Source organism: Leucopleurus acutus, assembly GCF_964270905.1.
Source record: "Leucopleurus acutus genome assembly, chromosome: 6".
Taxonomy (NCBI): Eukaryota; Metazoa; Chordata; class Mammalia; order Artiodactyla; family Delphinidae; genus Leucopleurus; species Leucopleurus acutus.
In genome coordinates, this window is record NC_139149.1 from 79889504 (window position 1) to 79910031 (window position 20528).

The window sequence follows — 20528 nt, forward strand, 5'->3', positions numbered from 1 at the left end:
CCCCTAGTGTATGTTCAGGGGTGCTTTCCAGAGCAGAGACAACAGCTGTGCTTCTGAAGCACCCAAAGCTCTTAGCTTTCCCTTTGCTGGTCTGCAGGAGGCGAGAAAATGTGCTCATTATTGTGTCCTCAGGACAATACCTGCAATTAAGAACCAGGAGACCCTGGAGAACAGATTGCATGTAAACTGGGGCTTTGGCTGGAAGGGTGAGAAAAGGCTCATGGGACCACCTTGGAGGCCAGGCTGCCATGTCCTCTATCACGAGACAGGGACCCATTCAGGTTTTGAGAGGGCTTCTTTAAGAAAAATGATATAAATCTGTATTACTTCTGCATATTTTAGAAATAGGTTATGTCCACGTGTGCCTATTGCTAGGATGCCCCCTCAGTGCCTTGGAAGGGGCGGCACAAGGGAGGGAATATGAAGCTGGACCTTCTCAACTGCGAGGTAAACTGTCCTCAGCCCTAGGGCCAAGGTCTGTAACTCCATAGCACCCACCAGCCTTCACATCCAGCTCTGCACCTTTCGCACCATGACGACGCCCACAAGGAGATGCATGATCCCCAAGAGTCGCCCAGAAACTTCACCTCATGCTAATCACATGGGCAGTATTACCTCGGTTTCTAAACAATAAAGATGACTGTAGCAGCTAATGTTCTGTGGGATTTAAAACGAGGCATGGCGATTCAGCCCCTTAACTGTGATTACCCTTAAAGTATATACGGTAGCCTGGCGGGGGTGGGGAAGGGAGAACCCGATAAGACATAATGGCGACGCTCACTTTTACCCTATACACTTCTATGTTGTTTAAAACCATGCTTACTTAGGTTAGATTTGTAATTATTTTTAAAATTTATAGTTAAAATAGTAAAAGAAATAATTAAGATGTAATAACTTTCATCTCTCTTAAACAAAACAAACAACAACAACAACAAAACCTCAGTAAGGCCAGAAATACTTACTTAAAAGTACTGTGCCACAAATCTAGCACCGCCAACATCGTAGGGTTCATTGCGTTCAAGTGATCCCTAATATAACTGCTTGCAGCTAAAAAAGATTTCCTCCAAGGTTTTGGAAGAATTTCCATTCTGAAAGCGAAGAGAAAATAGTCATCTGCTTTAAAAATCAGGAAGTCTTATAAAAGTCAAAGTACTTTTTGAGTAATAATTTTATTTGAGTAATAATTTTTTGAGTTTAATTTGAATTAAAAATACGATTTATCCCTCATGGTAATAACAAAACATGTAATTATGTTTTAAAGTATATAAAAGTCATGCTCTTTGTGGTTTAGTATAATTTTTAACTAACGCAGATAAAATTAGATTTGAATTTTTATCACATAAGGCAATTGTTTTTCTCTAAATGCTTGATGTGATGGAGTCCACAAATAACTAATAGTGATCAAACAGGAAAAGTAGCCAGCTACGTTTTATATATAACTTAAAAGATTTTTTTTTAAGGAAACCTTTAAACATTTTATGTCCCTATTGTTTTTAAAACATTTTAAGAATATACTTCAGCCTGGAAATCTTCTTGAACTTCACCTCTGTGTAAAGGTCACTTACAGAATCATAAACAGTAACATTCTATTTAAAGATATTTATTCTGTAACTCCTCCGACTTGACTAATCATCTTTTATATACTAAAGATGTGCCATTTTCATCCTTCAGAGTATATTTAAACATTTACATTTTATGCCAGTAAATTTTTTTTATTCTCATTGATTTTAAACACTTAGTCTTGTTTTAATATATAGTAAAGTTAATTCAGTTTTTCATTTGTGGTCATATCACCTTTACAATTACAAAGGATAGTTTTTGTCTATCCCTGGGAGAAAAGCTGTTCTCCATAGAAGATACATTGACTTTTTTTTTTTAGTTGTTAAGAGAAACAATTTGGGGCACTTTTAAATGATACAAAAAAAACAAAGTAAAACTGAAGTGGTTACTTAATCATATAAGTTCTATTCTTCAAACTATTTAAGTGATGTATTCCTAAATGTTATTTTAGGGAAAATATATAGCAAGTGGATTTTCCCATATGTGTTCTATATTTTAATCCATGTAATATATTCTGTGTTTGCATATTTTCTGCAACATTCCCACTGTGTTTTGGGGCATTCAAATTGCCTTCAAGCGTTCATGTCCCTAATACTTCTAAAACCTGTGCTTGGAGCTGTGGAGATAAAAGATCTGTATCAAGGTCTTTCACCAGAGCACTTATCTTTTAACCACATAGGCATCCATCTGTCAGTGTGTGTTTGCCTACCCATCTATCCATCAATTTGTAAACATAACATGTTAGGGCTTAAATACATAAACAAAGATAGTATGATCAGCTGTATATATGCAGTACACAAATTATAAACATATATATGAGAAAATATAACCAGTGTATAAATATATCCACATACAGAGAAATGATTGCAAAAAATCAATATTCTTAGTGAAACCTGATTGCTTACTCAGCACGATGGGGTGGAAGTTCTTCTACCTTTCTGTCATCTTCCTTTTCTCTAGGATCTTTTAAAACAAAATCAACTAAAAGAAAATTGAAAAGTTCTGATCAACAACCTTATAGTAATTATAGTATTTCCCAAGCAACTGCAAAAGTAATTCCTTTAAAATTGTTTACATTAAGTTTTTTAAAATAATGAGAGATTTGTGCATTTATAAACACAAGAAAATTTTAAAATTTTTATGAGAAAATCTATGATGTCTGTGTCTTTGAGAATATATATACCCTTTCTTAACAATGTTCCTGTTCTTTCATTCGAAAATCATTGCTCTTAATATTATTGATACATTTTCCTTTTTAGCTCTTCCACCAAAAGTGCTCTTGTTGAATTGAAGGTCAACAATACAGAGTAGCAGTAGTTTCCCTTCACTGAGGAAAGATACATATTGCTTTGCTGTTCTCTTTTAAACTGCTTAAGAGCATAGAACTACCTTGTTACGAAATCAGTAAAGTGAGCTACTTCTGCCTCTGCAGTCTTTAATTCAGTTAATTCTAACTTTCTTGCTTTTCTTTGAAGATGCTCTTTCTAAAATGCAAATATGTTTTTATCCCTCTGCCTAAAATCCTTCAGTGACTCTCCTTTACCTTCAAATGCTTAAAAGTAAGCATGTAAGGCCCTTAGTATTCTATCCCCTTCCCAAAATGCACCCTCTTCTTTGGCCGTCAGAACCGCTTGCAAGGTCAGAAGAGCCTTTCGCTCTTGTCTGCCATCATTCCCACCATTTCCTAGGCCATGCGTGTTCCCTAGTCTGTATATGTTCATCCTTCACAACTCAGTTCAGGTGCCACAGAGTCCTTCCTAACAAGTCAGGCATGACCTCTTCTCCCTTAGACCATGTTCTCGATTTCTCTCCTCACTGTACTTGCTACTTTGCTTTATAATTTAGTGATTTGTCCATGGCCCTCATTACACTATGAACTCTTTGGGGGCAAGGATATGGCTCTTTACATGATCAAAACACTCAATAGGAGTCTTCAACGCAGTGAATGCCCTCCTCCCTGAAGGGTCCCGCAACCATTTCAAGGCAGTATGATTTCTCCAACTTTGACATAGCATCAATTATACCAGGCTTACTATCACAACCAATCGAAGAACCTTTTTTTAAAGCACAGATTTGAAAGACTGCCTCCAGAGATTTTAATTCAGATGGGTCTGGAAATGAGTACTTTTTAAATGGCTCTGATAATGTCAGTCTTAGAGCCTATTGGTCTATACCATGAGTCAGCAAACTTTCACGCAAAGGGCCAGACTGCAAGTATTTTCAACTCTGTGAGCAACAAGGTCTCTATCACAACTACTCAACAATCTCTCATGGTGCAAAAGCAGCTATAGATAATATGCAAATGAATGTGTGTGTCCGTGTTTAATAAAACTTTATTCACAAAAACAGGCAGTGGGCCAGATTGGGCCTATGAGCTGTAGTTTGCCAACCTCTGGTCCATAGCAGTAGTTTTGTAATTAATCACACTCTAGTTTATGATATCAGTAATATTAATATTAATTAATTAACATTTTAAAATTTGTTTCAGTTATGTCCTTTGTTTAGGGGATATAGCCCTACAAATAGAAAGACGGTTTTTAAAAATTTTTGCTATATTTTATTAATGAAATTTGCCTGAGATCTTAAGCAATGTAACCACAATACAAGAAACAGCCTAATAAATATAATAAATAGTTTCAAAGATAGGTGTTAACTTTAAATTTTTTAAAATTTATCTTTAATAAGACGCATTCAAATTAGAAAGAGAAATACTGATTTACCTATGGATTTTTTTACACTAAGAAGATAATCTTCTCTCATTTCATCAGATAATGCAAGTATGCTGTTAGTGAGGACTTTCAGATGGTGGGGGACTAAATCCAATACATGTTCCAGCCAAGAATCTTCCATTGGGGCTACGTGGTCCGTATCAATTCCATGGTGGACATAATAGTAATATCTCTACAGAAAAGATAATGAGAAATGGAGATGGGTTTAATACTATAATAAAAGAAGTACTTATCAAAACTAAAACCACTGAGCAAAATTAAAGTTTTAGTAGAACAAAGTATTTACAAATCATAAAAAATTATTTTTTGTAATTCATATTGGCATTATTTGAGCTCTCCTAAATTAAAAAAACTTAAAAAAAACTTATTTCATGAAAATTAAAACTCTTACCTTAATTCATAACTACACTCTAAAACTTGAAGTTACATTACTAAATATATGATGTACTAAACAGAACTCATATATGTGGAGGTAGAATTTAGTGTTCTATAAATGTGTGAAAATTTAGGATGTTCGTTTTTGTCCTTGTGTTATTGATAATCAGAAGTAGATCTTAAAAGCTGTAAGTGAATCAGTATCCCTAGTCATTAATCTCAGAAATATTATCCAACAGGATTTACAAAATTTCTAATTGGCCTGTTAATATTTCATGCCATAATTTTACAGATGTTGTTAAATGTGTACACAAAAAATTCATTTTAAGACATGATAGTATTTCTCTAACAGTGGACATTTAATGTCAATATATTTTCCCAAGTTTTTACATGTCACTTATCAGAAAAAAATTTAAACATCAAAAAATACTTTCAAATTAGCAATGTTAAAGTCTTTGATATTTGCTTTTAAAAAATTCTATATTTGAAATCGTTGAAGAATTACTTTTTTCTAGAATAAGTTAATATGCTCTGTGACATGTACATTATGTAATTAAAATAATTTCTCATAGAATAAAGACATGTAAAAGCTATACATGACTGAGGCTAGCTTTAACATAGGGAGCAGGGAGACTTGAGATTCTCTGACTGTGGTCTTAGGAAACGAGGGGAAGAATAATTTCCTCCGTTAATCCAATAGAGCAATTTTATAGAACTTCATCTTTACTCCTACATCCATGTATTTGCACAGGAAGGAGCACAGAATAAACTCAAAGGCACAAGAGCACCTTCTAGTGCTTCCTTTACTTTCAATTACACTGACAAAAAAAATAGCTTGTTACCAAGATGTCTCTCTCTATTGCAGAAGTGGTTAGTTTTGGCAATGTGCTTTCATCCAGAGTAGCTGAGTCTAAGACAGCATCTTGTTGCCTAAGAAAATGATAAACACACTATTCAAATGTATATAAATGGCAGTTAGAACATAAATCAATAGATTTATCTGTCAGACTGTCTTTTATAAAATAAGAAAAAAAGGCATTGTGGAACATTTTTAAAATAGTAAACATATTTATTTGGTACCGTATTCCTCCTAGAATACCTTCTCTTTATTCAGAGAGAGAGTTTTATTGAAAGTGATTTGAAAGGTCTAATTCAGAGGCCACGTCCTTTTTGATAGGCTTTATTCATTCTTGCTCATTGCTCCAAAATCATCTCTCTTCTCTGAACTTTTATAGGAATGTTCTTGCATTATTCCTAAAACATGTGTGGTTATTTATAAATATGACGTTTAGAAGAGCACCGATGGAAAAGACTCTAAATGTAGTTTTGCCAAAGACACAGATATATTCTTCAAGAGACCATTTCTCAGATTTCTAGGAACACATATTAGAAGTTAGCAACAAGTGACATAGAAGCTCATATGCTCCTATGTTTTTATTATTGGCTAACTGTTCATATAATACTATAACGTTTCTAGGTATAATTCAATTCAAAACCTATATCAGATATGAGCTACATTTTGTAACTTCCTCTGGGGCTCCAATGTGTGAAAAGTTCACATCTTCAGGAAAATAAGTTGTTCTGTGATACCTTTAACCTCTCTATCATTGAATGTATCATGCTCCAGGTCCCAACTTCATCAGGATGGATACAGGTTAGTGATGCTGTGTAATAAAATACTTCTCCCCACTAACTGTCCAGTGAGTGGAGACTGTAGGTTTATTGAATATCTGTCTGAGATATCATACCAAAGTAGGTACCCAGAATGGATCTTCTGACTTAGTTTTTTGCAAATCTAGGAATCCACTATCTTGTGAACTTTAGACTTATTTTTTTCAACTAAATGGACCAGAGAAGAGAGGCAAGGCAATGTGTCAGGAATGTCTCAGGAATATCTCAGGAATGTCTCAGATCTTCAGGGTATTCTGTGGCTGGAAAGAGAAGGGTTATTTTAACTGCAAAAGTAATCATCTAGTTATTTTGGTGTTTGTATAGTAATAAGATACTAATGACAGTAACGTACTTCAGGAATCAGGACATCTGGGTTCAGATTCTGCTACTATAAAGTATATGACCTTAATAAATGGATTGCTGTTTTTTTTTGTTTTTTAATGGAAGAAATGCTTATCCTATCTACTTTGCTGAATCGTGACGCTCAAACTTCATCCTCTGTGTGAGTAATGTGGACCTAGAAGGTTGCAGCAAGGTCAGGAGAGGTGAAGAGGGAGGAGGTTAGGGGCTATAGGAGAGGCTGCAGAAATTCTTGCAGTCAGAATGAAGATCCTTTCAGCTCTAAAACTCTATAATTTTATCGTTCTGTGGCCGCAGGCAAAGATCCTGCTGCTAGGAACAATAATAGAAGCTTTCTCTAATCCTCACACCTACTGTTACAGGAGACAATGACATAATTATCCCCGCTGCACAGATGAAGAAACAATGTCAGAGAGATTAAATAATTTCCCCTTCATCACACTGTTAATTAAATACAAAACCAAGGATTTGCCCATCCATATGTGCTTCTAAACTGTCATGCTCTTTCCATCAAAGCAACATTCCATTCAGAAATAAATCAATCAATACTGGAGACACTTTACCTGTTAAAGAGAAAATATGATGTACTTTATTTCTCAAAACTGAAAGAACTATATTGATATTTTTTCTCTTTATCAATAGAGATTTTTGGTTCAAGATGGTGACATAAACATCCTTTTTTTCAAGTTTTCCTATGAAAATGGTAATAATTTGAACCCAGGATTGTAAAGCAACTAGAGGGTCATCAGCTGAGTAGATACTTCAACAAATTTTTGGAACATGAAAAGAAGATAAAGAACAGATGAAACAACTGAGAACACCACAGACCATAACTCATGCAGGAAGGAAACCAATCTGCCTAGGAGACCCCTAGAAAAGGCTCTCGTGTTGCAATCAACAGGTACCAAGGGAGGAAACGTATAGGAAGGCTGACAGCAAGGAAATTATCTGAGCAACTTTATGCCAGCAAATTAGACAACTCAGGGGACTTCCCTGGTGGTACAGTGGTTAAGAATCTACCTGCCAATGCAGGGAACACGGGTTAGAGCCCTGGTCCGGGAAGATCCCACATGCCGCAGAGCAACTAAGCCCGTGCGCCACAACTACTGAGCCTGCACTCCAGAGCCTGCAAGCCACAACTACTGAGCCCACGTGCTACAACTACTGAAGCCTGCACACCTAAAGCCCATGCTCTGCAACAAGAGAAGCCACCGCAACAAAGAGTAGCCCCCACTTGCTGCAACTAGAGAAAGCCCGTGCACAGCAACGAAGACCCAACACAGCCATAAACAAACAAACAAATAAATAAATAAATAAATAATTTTTTAAAAAATTAGACAATTTAAATGAAAAGAACATATTCCTAAAAGGTAAAAAAGTACCAAACATGCCTCAAGAAGAAATAGAAAATATGAAGACATCTATATCAAGTAAACTAATTGAATTAGTAAGTAATAATCTTTCCACAAAGAAAAGTTCAGGTCCAGATGGCCTCACTAATAAATTCTATCAAACAAGTAAGGAAGAAACAACACCAATTCTACACAAATTCATTTGGAAAATAGAGGAGGTTGAAACACTTAACTCATTTTATGAGGCCAGTAGTACCCCGATACCAAAGCCAGACAAAGACATCACAAGAAAAGTACAGTCCCATATCATTCATTAATGTAGATTTGAAAATCCTTAAAATTTTAACAAATCCATTATGTATATTACATATACATAATGACTAAGTGAGAGGAATGCAAGGTTTAACATATGAAGATCATTTAATGTAATATGCCATATTTAAAAAGGACAAAAATCAAATGATCATCTCAATGGACATTGAAAAAGCATCTGACAGAAATCCAGCACCCACTCATGACGGAACCTCTCAACAAACTAGGAAAAGAAGGGAAATTCATTAATCTAATAAGGAGTATCTTAAAAACCTACAACTAACATCCTACATAAATGTGAAAGACTGAACGCTTTCCCAATAAGACTGGGAATTTCACTATCACCAGTTCTATTCAACAACGTACTGGGGCTTCCCTGGTGGCGCAGTGGTTGAGAGTCCGCCTGCCGATGCAGAAGACCCACATGCCGTGGAGTGGCTGGGCCCGTGAGCCATGGCCGCTGAGCCTGCGCGTCCAAAGCCTGTGCTCCGCAACGGGAGAGGCCACAACAGTGAGAGGCATGTGTACCGCAAAAAAAAAAAAAAAAAAAGTAAAAGAAAAAGAAAAACAATGTACTGAAGGACCCAACAAGTGTAAAATGGAAAGAGAAAGAAATGAAAAGCATCTAAATTGAAAATGAAGACATAAATCTATTATTTGCGGACAACATGACTGCTATGTAGGAAATTCTAAGGAATCTTTTAAAAAGCTCCAGAACTAGTAAGCATGTTTAGTAAGGTCTTATGATAAAAAATTAACAAGCAAAAACTCAATAGATTTTTCTATATATGGAGAAAGAATAATCAGAAAATGAAATTACATAATTTCATTCACATCAAAAAGAAAAATACTCAAGAATAATATTTTTAAAGTCTAAGACTTGTACATTAAAAATACAAGACACTAATGAGAGCAATTAAAGAAAATCTAATTTAATGGAGAGATATAACATGTTCATGGACTGGAAGGCTCAATATTATTGAAATGGCAATTCTCTCAAAATTGATTTATAGTTTCAATGCATTGTCTACTATATCTCAGTAAGCTTTTTCTTTCTTTTCTTTTTTTTTTGCAGAAACTGACAAGCTGATCTTAAAGTGTAGTATATGAAAATGCAAAAGACCTAGAATAGCCAAAACAATTTTGAAAAAGAAGAATAAATTTTGTGGAATTAAACTACCTGATTTCAAAACTAAATATCAAGCTACGTGACAAGTGGTGTAAATACGGACACATAGGTAAATGCAAGAGAAATAGAACCCTATATATGGTCAAATGATTTTGGACAAAGATGCCCAGGTAATTCAATGAAAATTGTCTTTTCACCAAATGCGGCTGAAACATTTGGACATCTATATGCAAAAAAATGAACCTTAACCCTTACCTCATAACACAGATACCTCATTGAAATAAAGCATGCACATAAATGTAAGAGCTAAAACTAAAACTAGAGCTAAGCTAAAACTTCTAAGAAAACATAAGAGAAAATATTTATGATCTTGTGATAGGAAAAGTTTCTTGGATATGACTCCAAAAGCATGAACAGTAAAAGAAAAAAATTGATAAGTTGAGCTTCATCAAAATTTAAAACGTTTGCTTTTCAAAAAATGCCAGGAAGGAAATGGAAAGATAAGCCACAGACTGGGAGAAAATACTTGCAAAAGATATATCTGATAAAGGACTTGCATAGACACTATATAAAAAACTCTTACAAGCCAATAATAAGACAAACAACCCAATTTTTTAAAATGGGCAATAGGTTTAAGTTGACAGTTCCCCAAAGAAATTATGTGAATGCCAAACAACTACAAAAAAGATGTCCATCGTTATTAGTCATTAGAGACATACAACCTAAAGCCATGATAAGATACGACAACACATTTACTAGAATGGTTAGAATGACAAAACACAACAAAAGACAAAGTGTGGGCAAGAATGTAGAGAAACTAGAAACTTCTTTATACATTCCTGTGGGAATGTAAAATAGTATGATGATTTGGAAAACAGCTTAGGAATGTCTTAAAAATTTAAACATAAACCTACTACACTACCCAGAATTTCTATAAATAGGTATCTACGCAGCAGAAGTGAAAACAGATGTCCACAAAAAGACCAGCATGCAAAGCTCATAGCAGCATCATTCATAATAGCCCCAAATAAGAAACAGTAAACAAGATGGATTTCAAAAACATACATACTGTATGATTCCATTTATGTGAAACTGTAGAAAAGATAAAGCTATAGAAACAGAAAGCAGATCGATGATTGCCTGGGGCAACCAGTGGTAGAAAGGATTAACTGAGATGGGCAAAAGGGAACTTGTAGATGACAGAAGTATTCTAAAACTGGATTTTGGTGAAGGCTGTGCAACTACAGAAATTTACTAAAATTCATTCAATTGTACGTTTTTAACATGGATGAATGTAATGATATGTAAATTATATCTCGCTAAATCTGTTTTTTACAGACTATATAGAAGGCTTTGAAAAGACAAACTGACAGTACAAACAGATTGCAAACAAAGAAGTAACAAATAAAGCAACAAAGGCTTCTCATCAACAATAATATATGCCATCATGTGGCTATAGATAATACTGTATCGTGTAATTGACATTTGCTAAGAGAGTAGAACTTAAGGGTTCTCACACACACACAAAAAGGTAAATATGTCAGGTGATGGATGTGTTAACTTGATTGCTGGAAATCCTTTCACAATGTGTAAGTATATTAAAATCACCACATTGTACACTTTAAATATATTCTATTTTTATTTGGGTAAAATTGTTAATATTTTTCAATGTTTTCCATATTTGTAGGGAAAAAATTACTATTATCCTTTAACTCTGTAGTGAGCTTAGTCATTAATTCAAGAGTAAGGGCAAAATAGTAGCGACCTTTACAAAAAATAAAAGTCTCGAGTTTACTCTCCACAGATCCTCATTGAAAGAACTACTAAGGGAAGGACTTCAGCAAAAAAAAAAAAAATGAACCCGCAAGTGAGGAGTGGAATGCAAAGGCAACTTTCTAAGAAATTAGAAAACATGTTAGTAAATCTAAGTAAGTAGGAGCTTTAGAAAAAGAGTATGGGGAGTTTAAGGACTTGGTAAAACTAAAATATTATAGAAATATTGGTAGAAATAAACAATCACATGAAAAATGCAAAGGAAAGTTCAGAGCTAAGTTAAAGCACTCGAAGGTCCTTTCATATTATTCAGAGGGAAGATGGATCAAATGAATTTTAAACTTTTAAAAATATAAGTTATTATATGTGGCTTTAAATGCTAGGGTAACCACTAAAAGAATAAAAATATATTTGATAGCTTTTAAGCCAATAGGAATAAAGGGACAGAAAATTCAGTTCAATAGAAATAATAAAAAAGATTAAATAAGCAAAGGCAACATACAGTAAATAGAAAATACAAAACAAGAAATATGTAATACCAATAACTACAAATGGGATTAAACATGCTACTAAAGTCCAGAAACTCAAAGATTGAATTTTAATAAGACCATCCATATAGTGTTTGTTAAAGGTATAACTAAAAATGACATAATGATTAAAAAGAGACTTCCGTTTCTTATAACACAGCAGCAAAGATAATCTGAAAAACCTCCCAGTACCATTCTATAAATACTGGATAATATGCCACAAAGCTCCTTTGAATGCATAGCTGAGCTCACAAGAAAAAAAGGAAATACTCAGGAGGGAAAAGATGGAATGACAAGGCAGGGTAACAGCCAACCCCCGAGGCTACGGCTGCCCTTGGGGGGCGGAGCCTTGGACTTTAAGGCCCATGGGGGTCAGGAGATGATTCTGTAGGCTGGAGTTAAATGGAGAATTCAAACCCAGACCTCTGTGTGAAGCTGAAACCCAAGACGGGCTCTATCCTCAACCAGAGGAGGACCAAAAATGACAGGCACAGGAAAGTTGTGTCAAGAAGATCATTTGTCTTGGCCAGGACATTGGGAGGAGAAAAAATTGCTTCTATGAGTTTGTAACCAGAGGCCTACCCACCCACGGCTTAGAGTGTTGATTTTACTCCAAGTTCGTGTGTTCTGAGAGGGCTTAATTGAAGAAAGTGATGTAAGTGGGCCAAGCTGGTAATGTCTAGTGGTGCCTGGCAAAAGCAAACTCCAAACCACTCTCGCAGAGGCACACGCCCACGATCTAACTGCACAGGAGCCCACATATCTGCCATCCCTTTGTCAGCACACAGTGACCACTGCCCTCCCCTCAAGATGCCTATCCAGCCAGTAAGGTGTCACATGGGGACAGTAAAATGGAGCTCTGTGGGTGAGTGACTTACTGTAATGTGTCACTAAATTCTGTTCACCAATGGCAGTATGTGTGCGTTGAGAGTCATGATGAAAGAAAGGGGCTACTGAACAACTAGCGTCAAGCTGTGAAAAAAACAGGCAAAGAGGAACTGGTGACTTGCATCTGCATTGCCCTCCGTAAACAGATCTGTACTTCAGACTGGGCAAGCCCTGCCCTGATCACACTGCTGATCATTTCAGCCCAGTTCCTTCCTTTTATACACAAGGAGACCCACAATGCCAGAGAAGTCACCACATCACCTGAACAGACAAGATGGGGAAAAAAAATAACTGCCCCAAATCTTCTACCAGGCAGCATGCCTACAACCAGAATTCCCAGACATTCAGCGCTCTCAACCAACACCAAGTATTAATATTGACACCTGATGGAAGAAATGTTCATATATTCAGGTACGGGGAAGTCTTTCTGGCTTATACATGATTTGGCTTGAACTTCATGCTAACTCAAACAGCCTGTCTTATGGCCCGTCAAACATGCCTTGTACATCTGTTTTAACCATTAAAGAAAAGACTGCATTTAAAAATCTAAATGGAGTGACTGTTTCAGGCATTTAAAATGGAGCCAGGTGGCCATTGTGGATGTGGTTTCAGACATGTTCCTGCATCACTGAGAACTTAAATTTTCTGAACTGTTATCAAATTCAAGGATACCACCAGCCATGCTCAAAACGGTATCTGCTGGCAGCTGCCAGCTACAACCCCTTGTAACTATGCAACCATTTTGGACCCCAGCCAATCCTTACTTAACAAGCATCCTTCCTTCTTGCCAGATCCAATTATAATTCTTGATAAACAACTCATGAAACTAACTGTAACCTTGTAGTTTTTGTCTTTGTAAGCCTCCCCCCATTTTGTAGTCTGGAGGAACACAAGTCAAGGGCTTATTGAACCTGTATCTCCTAGATTACAGTCCTCAGTTTGGCTTGAATAAAACTCTCTCCTATCCCTATTATCAATTTTTATTATTGATCATTTTCATCAACATACCTTTTCAGCTGATGATATTTAAAAGTGAGACACCTTTAGAGTTAAGCTCAGTCTTTCGTTATTTATACCCTGACCTCATTCCAACAAAGCTTTCAGGCATCCTTAGAGAGGCACAGAATTCTTATAATTTTAGATTAAAAAGTTCCCAGGGGCTCTAACGAGGATAACACTGGTTAGCTTATAGAACTTACATAATGACATTAACAAGAGTGCTTCTAAAGTTTTCTCGTTCTTTATGTGGAGATTTGCTCTTTGATTTGGAAGTAGATGGTCCAGCATGACTATCATCAATCTGGTCGAGTAACCCGCCCTTTTTTCCAAAGCGTTCCATGTATTCAGCTTGAATTTTTAAAAAAAAGGCATAAATTAGTCATCTAAAAAGTAAGCTAAAATATTTAAGTGGTTAGAATAAAATGCTGAAGCATGTTTTAAGAAAAAAACTACATTCTTTAAGTTCTTAAGTAACCATATTTTCTTTCACTACGAGGAAGTTAAACTAACTCTCATTTTATGTCATCATGAGAAAACTTTATTTCAAGAATATTCATTAATTTATTTTATATTTTGATTAATGTTAATAAACTCAGATTTTCAATTATATTTGCATAGAACCTTCTTAAAATGAAGATTAAAATTATTATAAAAACAGAATATAAAACTATTGCAGAAAATTTAAAGAACCATGATGAAAAAAATGTTAATATTCAGTACAATCAATCTGATAAGTCAAAAATATTAATATAAATAATTTAGAAGTAATGTTTACAACTTACTAAAATCCCCCTTAGAAAAACCTTTAGTCGTTGATACAGAGGCAAATTCTGAATACAATAAATCAAAGTTTTATTATAAACATCCCAATTCCTAAAATATCAGCTTTTATAGCATTTACAACAGCCTGAAATAACTAAGAACCGGATTCAATTATTTTCTTAGGGAACACACTTGGGATAAATTTTTCTACTTTACATAAATATTTCAGTTTACGATTTCATTGCTCCAATTAACTAAATATTGTGTGATTTTTTTCTCTAGAAAATGTCCTTGAAGTCTAAGATAGAATATTAGAGTTCTTACCATACGATTGTTGATTTTTAACACTAAACTGCCCTGGAATACCTTCATCCCGCTTTACACTCAGGTGGAATGATGGAGCCGCCTGCTGCCACTGGGGCTTTGAACTCACCTGAAATATGAAATTTAGATAGCATTAACAAAACAAGGTCAGGGGACAAAAAAACCTTTTTTCATGAAATGCGTAAGAATGTATAAACACAGACGTTTTCTCAAACAAATTAGGACATCTGTAAAGAAGGCACAAATACCCAATAGCAAATGTCACTAAAGTCTGTGAATGGCACGGTGTGTGACATCTGGGACACATCACCAAAGGCTCTGCTGCTGGTTTGACGTGGACACCTGTTACCTAACTGAGGTGTTCATTCCACAGAGTTTACTCACCCACAGACATTGGCAAGTGATTTTTTAAGCCTTCCATCTTAATTAGAGCCACACCGTGCTGGACTCCAATGCTAATGAGTTCCTCTACATTCCAGCTCCAAAGGATCTTCCTGTTCTCATGGCTTCAGCAGCTCTAGATTACCCTGGCAACTCACAAATTCATTCCATCGTTTAAGGCAGGGGTTATAAATTCTTATATCTACACAGTTCTGGCAGGTATCATGAAAGAGGGAGGAAAGGTAGTGATGATAGCTAATTGGCACTCAGCTTCAGTGCTGGGAAATGTTAGGGGGTGGTGGGGACTGTGGCCAACAGGAGAAAACCTACGTCTCCTAAAAAGGCAACAACTAATTAGCTCGAGCCGGTTACTGAAATAACAGAACACAGACCCACTGTTGCTAGAACCTATGTCTCTTCAAGAAACCCAGATGGGTGGGTTTTAAAGTAGAATGTACATATTTTTAAACAATGACAATTGAATCTGTGTCTTCCTCTCACATTCAGGCCAACTTCACAGCCCATGCTTGTACTGGCTTTTACTGAATAGTTTTACTCTTCCCAGCCCTTTACTCCTACTTTCAAATAAACTACCTGCACAGAAGCCCTTTTTACAGGCTCTTCTTTCACAGGAAAACAAGCTGAGACAATTAATAAGTCAATGCTTTTCCATCCTTCCCTGCCTGCCTTTCCATTCTTCCGCTCTCATCTTGCTCCATAAAGGATTTCAGATTCATGGGTGGGCTATGAGTAAGGTGTTCACAAAGGGTGGGAATCAGGTCACTAGCTCAGAGGGGTTGGGAGCCACCAGCACTGGGTCATCTTCACCCTTGATTTCAACAAGGATCACCACCAGAAGCATAAATGTCTGTAATGAAAATCACTCTAGGGCTTAACTACTGCTGGAAGATTTTATCCAAGTACAAACCTTAATATTCAAATGAAAATTGTTTGTTTGCTTTGGTCAATGGATTTTTTTAAATCTCTTAAAAATATCATCTCCCTTAACACACATGAAACTGAGAAAATGAATGCTGAGAACATGTAAGATATGGCCAAACATGAACATAAAACCAAGTTTAAATCAGCCAATAAAAGCATTTTAGACTATTATATGCCAATGACAGGAAAGGATTATTAAACTCAGCCACTGAATACTGAATCAGGAAATTTTAATTGAGTTTACAACTCTAAACCTATATACTAATAAGACACAACAAACTAAGGGTAATTTTTATTTTTTTCTTTTAAAATTTGTCAAATTTTTAAACAGAAAATGCCTATTCCATTTCAAATCTTGTCTTTTAAGCTAGAAAATTTAAGATAGATTTTGCAGAAGCACAGAAAAGGTGCTATGGCTCAATTCTATAGAATCTGGTATCATTAAAAAAAATTTCAATTAAAATGTATATTTTGAAATGTTCATTTACTTTATCTAAGAATATTAACTCAAGTTTTCTAAGTGAAAAATGTCCTCCACTTTAAATTATCAGGAATCTTTCTCTATAAAACAACACAAATTCAATTTTATAGTTTGTTCTCAGCTTTTAAAATATCTTTCAAAAAATAATGCTTTGGATGAAACTTGAGAACATTATGCTAAGTGAAATAAGCCAGACATAAAAAGACAAATACTGTATGATTCCACTTATGAGGTACTTATAGTAGCCAAATACATAGAGACAGAAAGTAGAATGCTTGTTGCCATGGACTGACAAGAGGCGGAAACAGGGAATTAGTGTCTAATGGGTACAGTGTTTCCGTTTGGAAAGATGAAGAGTTCTGAAGATGGATGGTGATGATGGCTGTACAACAATATGGATGTACTTAATGTCTATGAACTATAGATTTTAAATGGTTAAAATGATCAATTGTATGTTATGTATATTTTATCACAATTTTTAAAAAAACAGTGTTTGCACTGAACCTCCACTTAAGCTCAGCTTCCAGCAGTTACAAGAGCAAAACTCAATGGCATTAAATTCAATATAACTACTAAAGGGTAAAATTTATCACAGTCAAGTACATCTTACCCAGCACTTGTCAACTGACAATGTCTACTAACTGCCTCCTCCACAGGACAATGACAATTTTTAGTCATAATAATAATAATAAAAAGGATGGCAAGACCTGAAGAATCTTCTGTGTAATAGCATTTCAGTGCCAGAAGATGCATCTCAAAGGTCATCAACGCTTCTTACTTTCAAACTCAGAAACTGAGGCTCGGAGAGGTAAGTGACTCCCTCAGATGGCAGGGCCATTAGTGACGAGGATGTAACCCAAAGCTTCATCTCCTAATTCCAACACTGATATATTTTCTGCTAGATAATCTTGGAAATACTTTTATCCAGAATATTCAAACATACTGTACACACTATTAGGAAATTACAGCTTACACTTACTTTATTAAGATAGCTATTTTTCCTTTTACGTGCACCTCAGAATTTCTCAATCAGAAAATAGTCAAATTGAGCACAAAATTCAAAATCATAAATTCAGTTATTTACAAGTTTGAAACTAGTAAACATTTTTAAAAGGGCAAAAATCCAATAAAAGTCTATAGGTAAATTACCGTAGGCAATTGTGGTAACATTCTTACTGGTGTCTTGGATTTTTCTTTGCTGGATGATTTATCCTGCATTTAAAGAAAAAAAAAAAGTTTACTCTGTTAATGATAAAATTGATTCATTCAACCAAATTTTACAGAGGATCTAAAGTAAAGCACTTAGTATTCAAAATATTTAAAGACATACCCTACTACTTTAAAAAAATTTATTTAATTTATTTTTGGCTGCATTGGGTCTTCGCTGCTGTGCACGGGCTTTCTCTAGTTGCGGTGAGTGGGGGCTACTCTTCTTTGTGGTGCGCAGGCTTCTCACTGTGGTGGCTTCTCTTGTTGCGAAGCACGGGCTCTAGGAGCGTGGACTTCAGTAGTTGTGGCATGTGGGCTCAGTAGTTGTGGCTCATGGGCTTAGTTGCTCCACGGCATGTGGGATCTTCCCAGACCATGGCTTGAACCCGTGTCCCCTGCATTGGCAGATGGATTCTTAACCACTGCGCCACCAGGGAAGCCCCTCTACTACTTTTTAAATTCTCAATGTTTGTCTTAGAATTGCTTTTTCATAGCAAGGAAAGAAAGGAAAGTGGTATCCAACAATACCCATCAGAAAGGTTTAAAAATGTGCAAAGCCTTTTATCCATTACATCATCCCCTAGGAATTTAATCTGAACCTAGTTAGTGTCCAGGGCTTACTGTACTCCACCTCCCTTCTCTATCACTAAAATACCATTTCTGTCCTATTGACAACCAGAATGCTCCACTTCCTAAGCTGACAATGTATTCAGGTTAATGCATCGTCAGGTTACTGTAAGTAACATATACTTTTTAGCAGCAACTTTCAGGGAAAAGTGCTGATACTTCCTTTGAGTAGAGGATGATTCCATGGTAGGAATTCCACCTAGGTAAGAGGAAGCACTGTTGAGGAAAATACTTCGATCTATAAAGCAGATTATAAGTCGTGCTTTTTGCCAATTGTCAATTTATTGCCTCTCAGCTCCAAGTCTACCCTTTTTGCCCCCCTTTGTGATTGGGCAGGACTCTGTAACACTTCTCCTTTGCCAACCAGCATTAATATTACAAAGGGTGTCAAAACAACACTGTAAGAGGAAGGGACTCTCTTCCTGGTTCCAGGGCTTTTTGTCGCTGCTTCCATGGTGTGGCTGCCAGCAGTCAGCATCCTTGCCTGTGGGCACCTTCCCAGCCTGTGGTGTGTGGCTGACCCAGTGACAGACACCCTCCAGCAGGGTTGCAGGTTTCACGGGCATCCCGAAGGGCAGCTTCCCAGAAAGTTTCCCTTACATCATAGAGGGAGACTTTCAAACTCTTCAGCATGCAAGCAAGATGGTTTTCTCACTTCCCACGTTGATACTTTCCTGATTTTCACAGCTGTATAGTACTCTAATGTATGAATATGATGTGATTCATCCATTCCATTCTCCTGTAAATTAACATTTAGCTTATTTCCAATGTTTCTCTATTACAAAAGATGTTCCAATAAACATCTTTGGTCATATATTTTAGTATACATACAATTTTATTTCACACACACATATATACTATAGAGTGTGTATATAATACACATATAATACACATGTGAGTATGTAAATATCTCTTTTGTCCCTTTAATTCCATTGGTATATTTGTCTATCTGTAAACAAATTGTATGACATTGTCTAAATTACTATGACTTCACAATAGGTCTTGAAATCTGTAAGGCAATTCTCTCCACCTTAGTATTCTTAAAAATTATTATATACAATCTTGACCTTTTCTCTACCACGTGAATTTTAGGATCCACATTGCATGAAACTTTGGGGGATTTTGACAGAAACACATTGAATGCCTAGAATAATCTGGCGGAAATTGATATTGTTATGATATTGACTTCTTCATGAATACAATATATTTCTTTATTCACATCCTTGGAGTGTATCCTTCAAAAACTTTTTGTAATATTCTTCATAAGGGTGTACACATCTTTTTTTTTTTTTTTTTTTTTTTGCGGTACGCGGGCCTCTCACTGTTGTGGTCTCTCCCGTTGCGGAGCACAGGCTCCGGACACGCAGGCTCAGCGGCCATGGCTCACGGGCCCAGCCGCTCCACGGCATGTGGGATCTTCCTGGACCGGGGCACGAACCCGTGTCCCCTGCATCGGCAGGCGGACTCTCAAACACTGCGCCACCAGGGGAGCCCTGTACACATCTTTTGTTAGACTTATTCTTAGGTATAAAGAATTCTGAGTGAAAAATGCATTACAGGATCTGAACAACTGACTTACCAACTTTTAATCCCAACTAATTTGTAAACAGGGAAATGTCCATGAAGGCTGCATCTACATATAATAATTTCTGTGATGGTTATTCTTTGTTTGCCCCAATCCAGTCTCCATGTTTTCCTTCCTGCTCTGTGCCTAGAAGGCTGACTTCTGTAGACAGGCAGCACCTGGGCTCCCAGCCCTCTGGCTTCTGCTGGGGATTAAGCAATGAGAGGCACCTGTAGGAGACTAGACAGGATGAAAGGAGAGAGTTTTGGATATTTCTCTCCTAGTACTCCCTGTTTCCCGTAGTTCTGATAGTGGCTAAATTCTTCCAAAGTTCAGCTCCTTTCAGGAAGCTACCATTCCAAGCCTCCAGCTCTCACCAAGTTCTGAGAACGGGGTTCAATTTCTTTGACCCGTCAGGCCTAGGAATGGCAATGACTTCCTGTTATTAATCCTTAGGTGCATCCTCATCCCTGTTGGTTTCTTCTCTTAACCTTGCCCACACCTCTCCAAATGGTCTTTTCATAAGTTTTCTTCAATTTAATCCTTTTAAGCATGCCATCTGT

General features: G+C 36.3%; 1 protein-coding gene across 1 annotated transcript in view; it reads right to left on the bottom strand.

The window, feature by feature from the left end:
- The window catches only part of DNAH7 (dynein axonemal heavy chain 7), a gene marked incomplete at its 3' end in the record, with an annotated part of 233361 nt that overhangs the window by 209771 nt on the left and 3062 nt on the right, over positions 1 to 20528 (bottom strand). The window contains exons 2-8 of the mRNA XM_082841795.1: positions 17715 to 17777; positions 14762 to 14870; positions 13876 to 14023; positions 5507 to 5594; positions 4281 to 4461; positions 2466 to 2541; positions 963 to 1088 (exon numbers count right to left, since the gene is read on the bottom strand). Of these exons, the coding sequence (XP_082697921.1) occupies positions 963 to 1088; positions 2466 to 2541; positions 4281 to 4461; positions 5507 to 5594; positions 13876 to 14023; positions 14762 to 14870; positions 17715 to 17777 (791 nt within the window). The remainder of the gene's footprint in view (positions 1 to 962; positions 1089 to 2465; positions 2542 to 4280; positions 4462 to 5506; positions 5595 to 13875; positions 14024 to 14761; positions 14871 to 17714; positions 17778 to 20528) is intronic.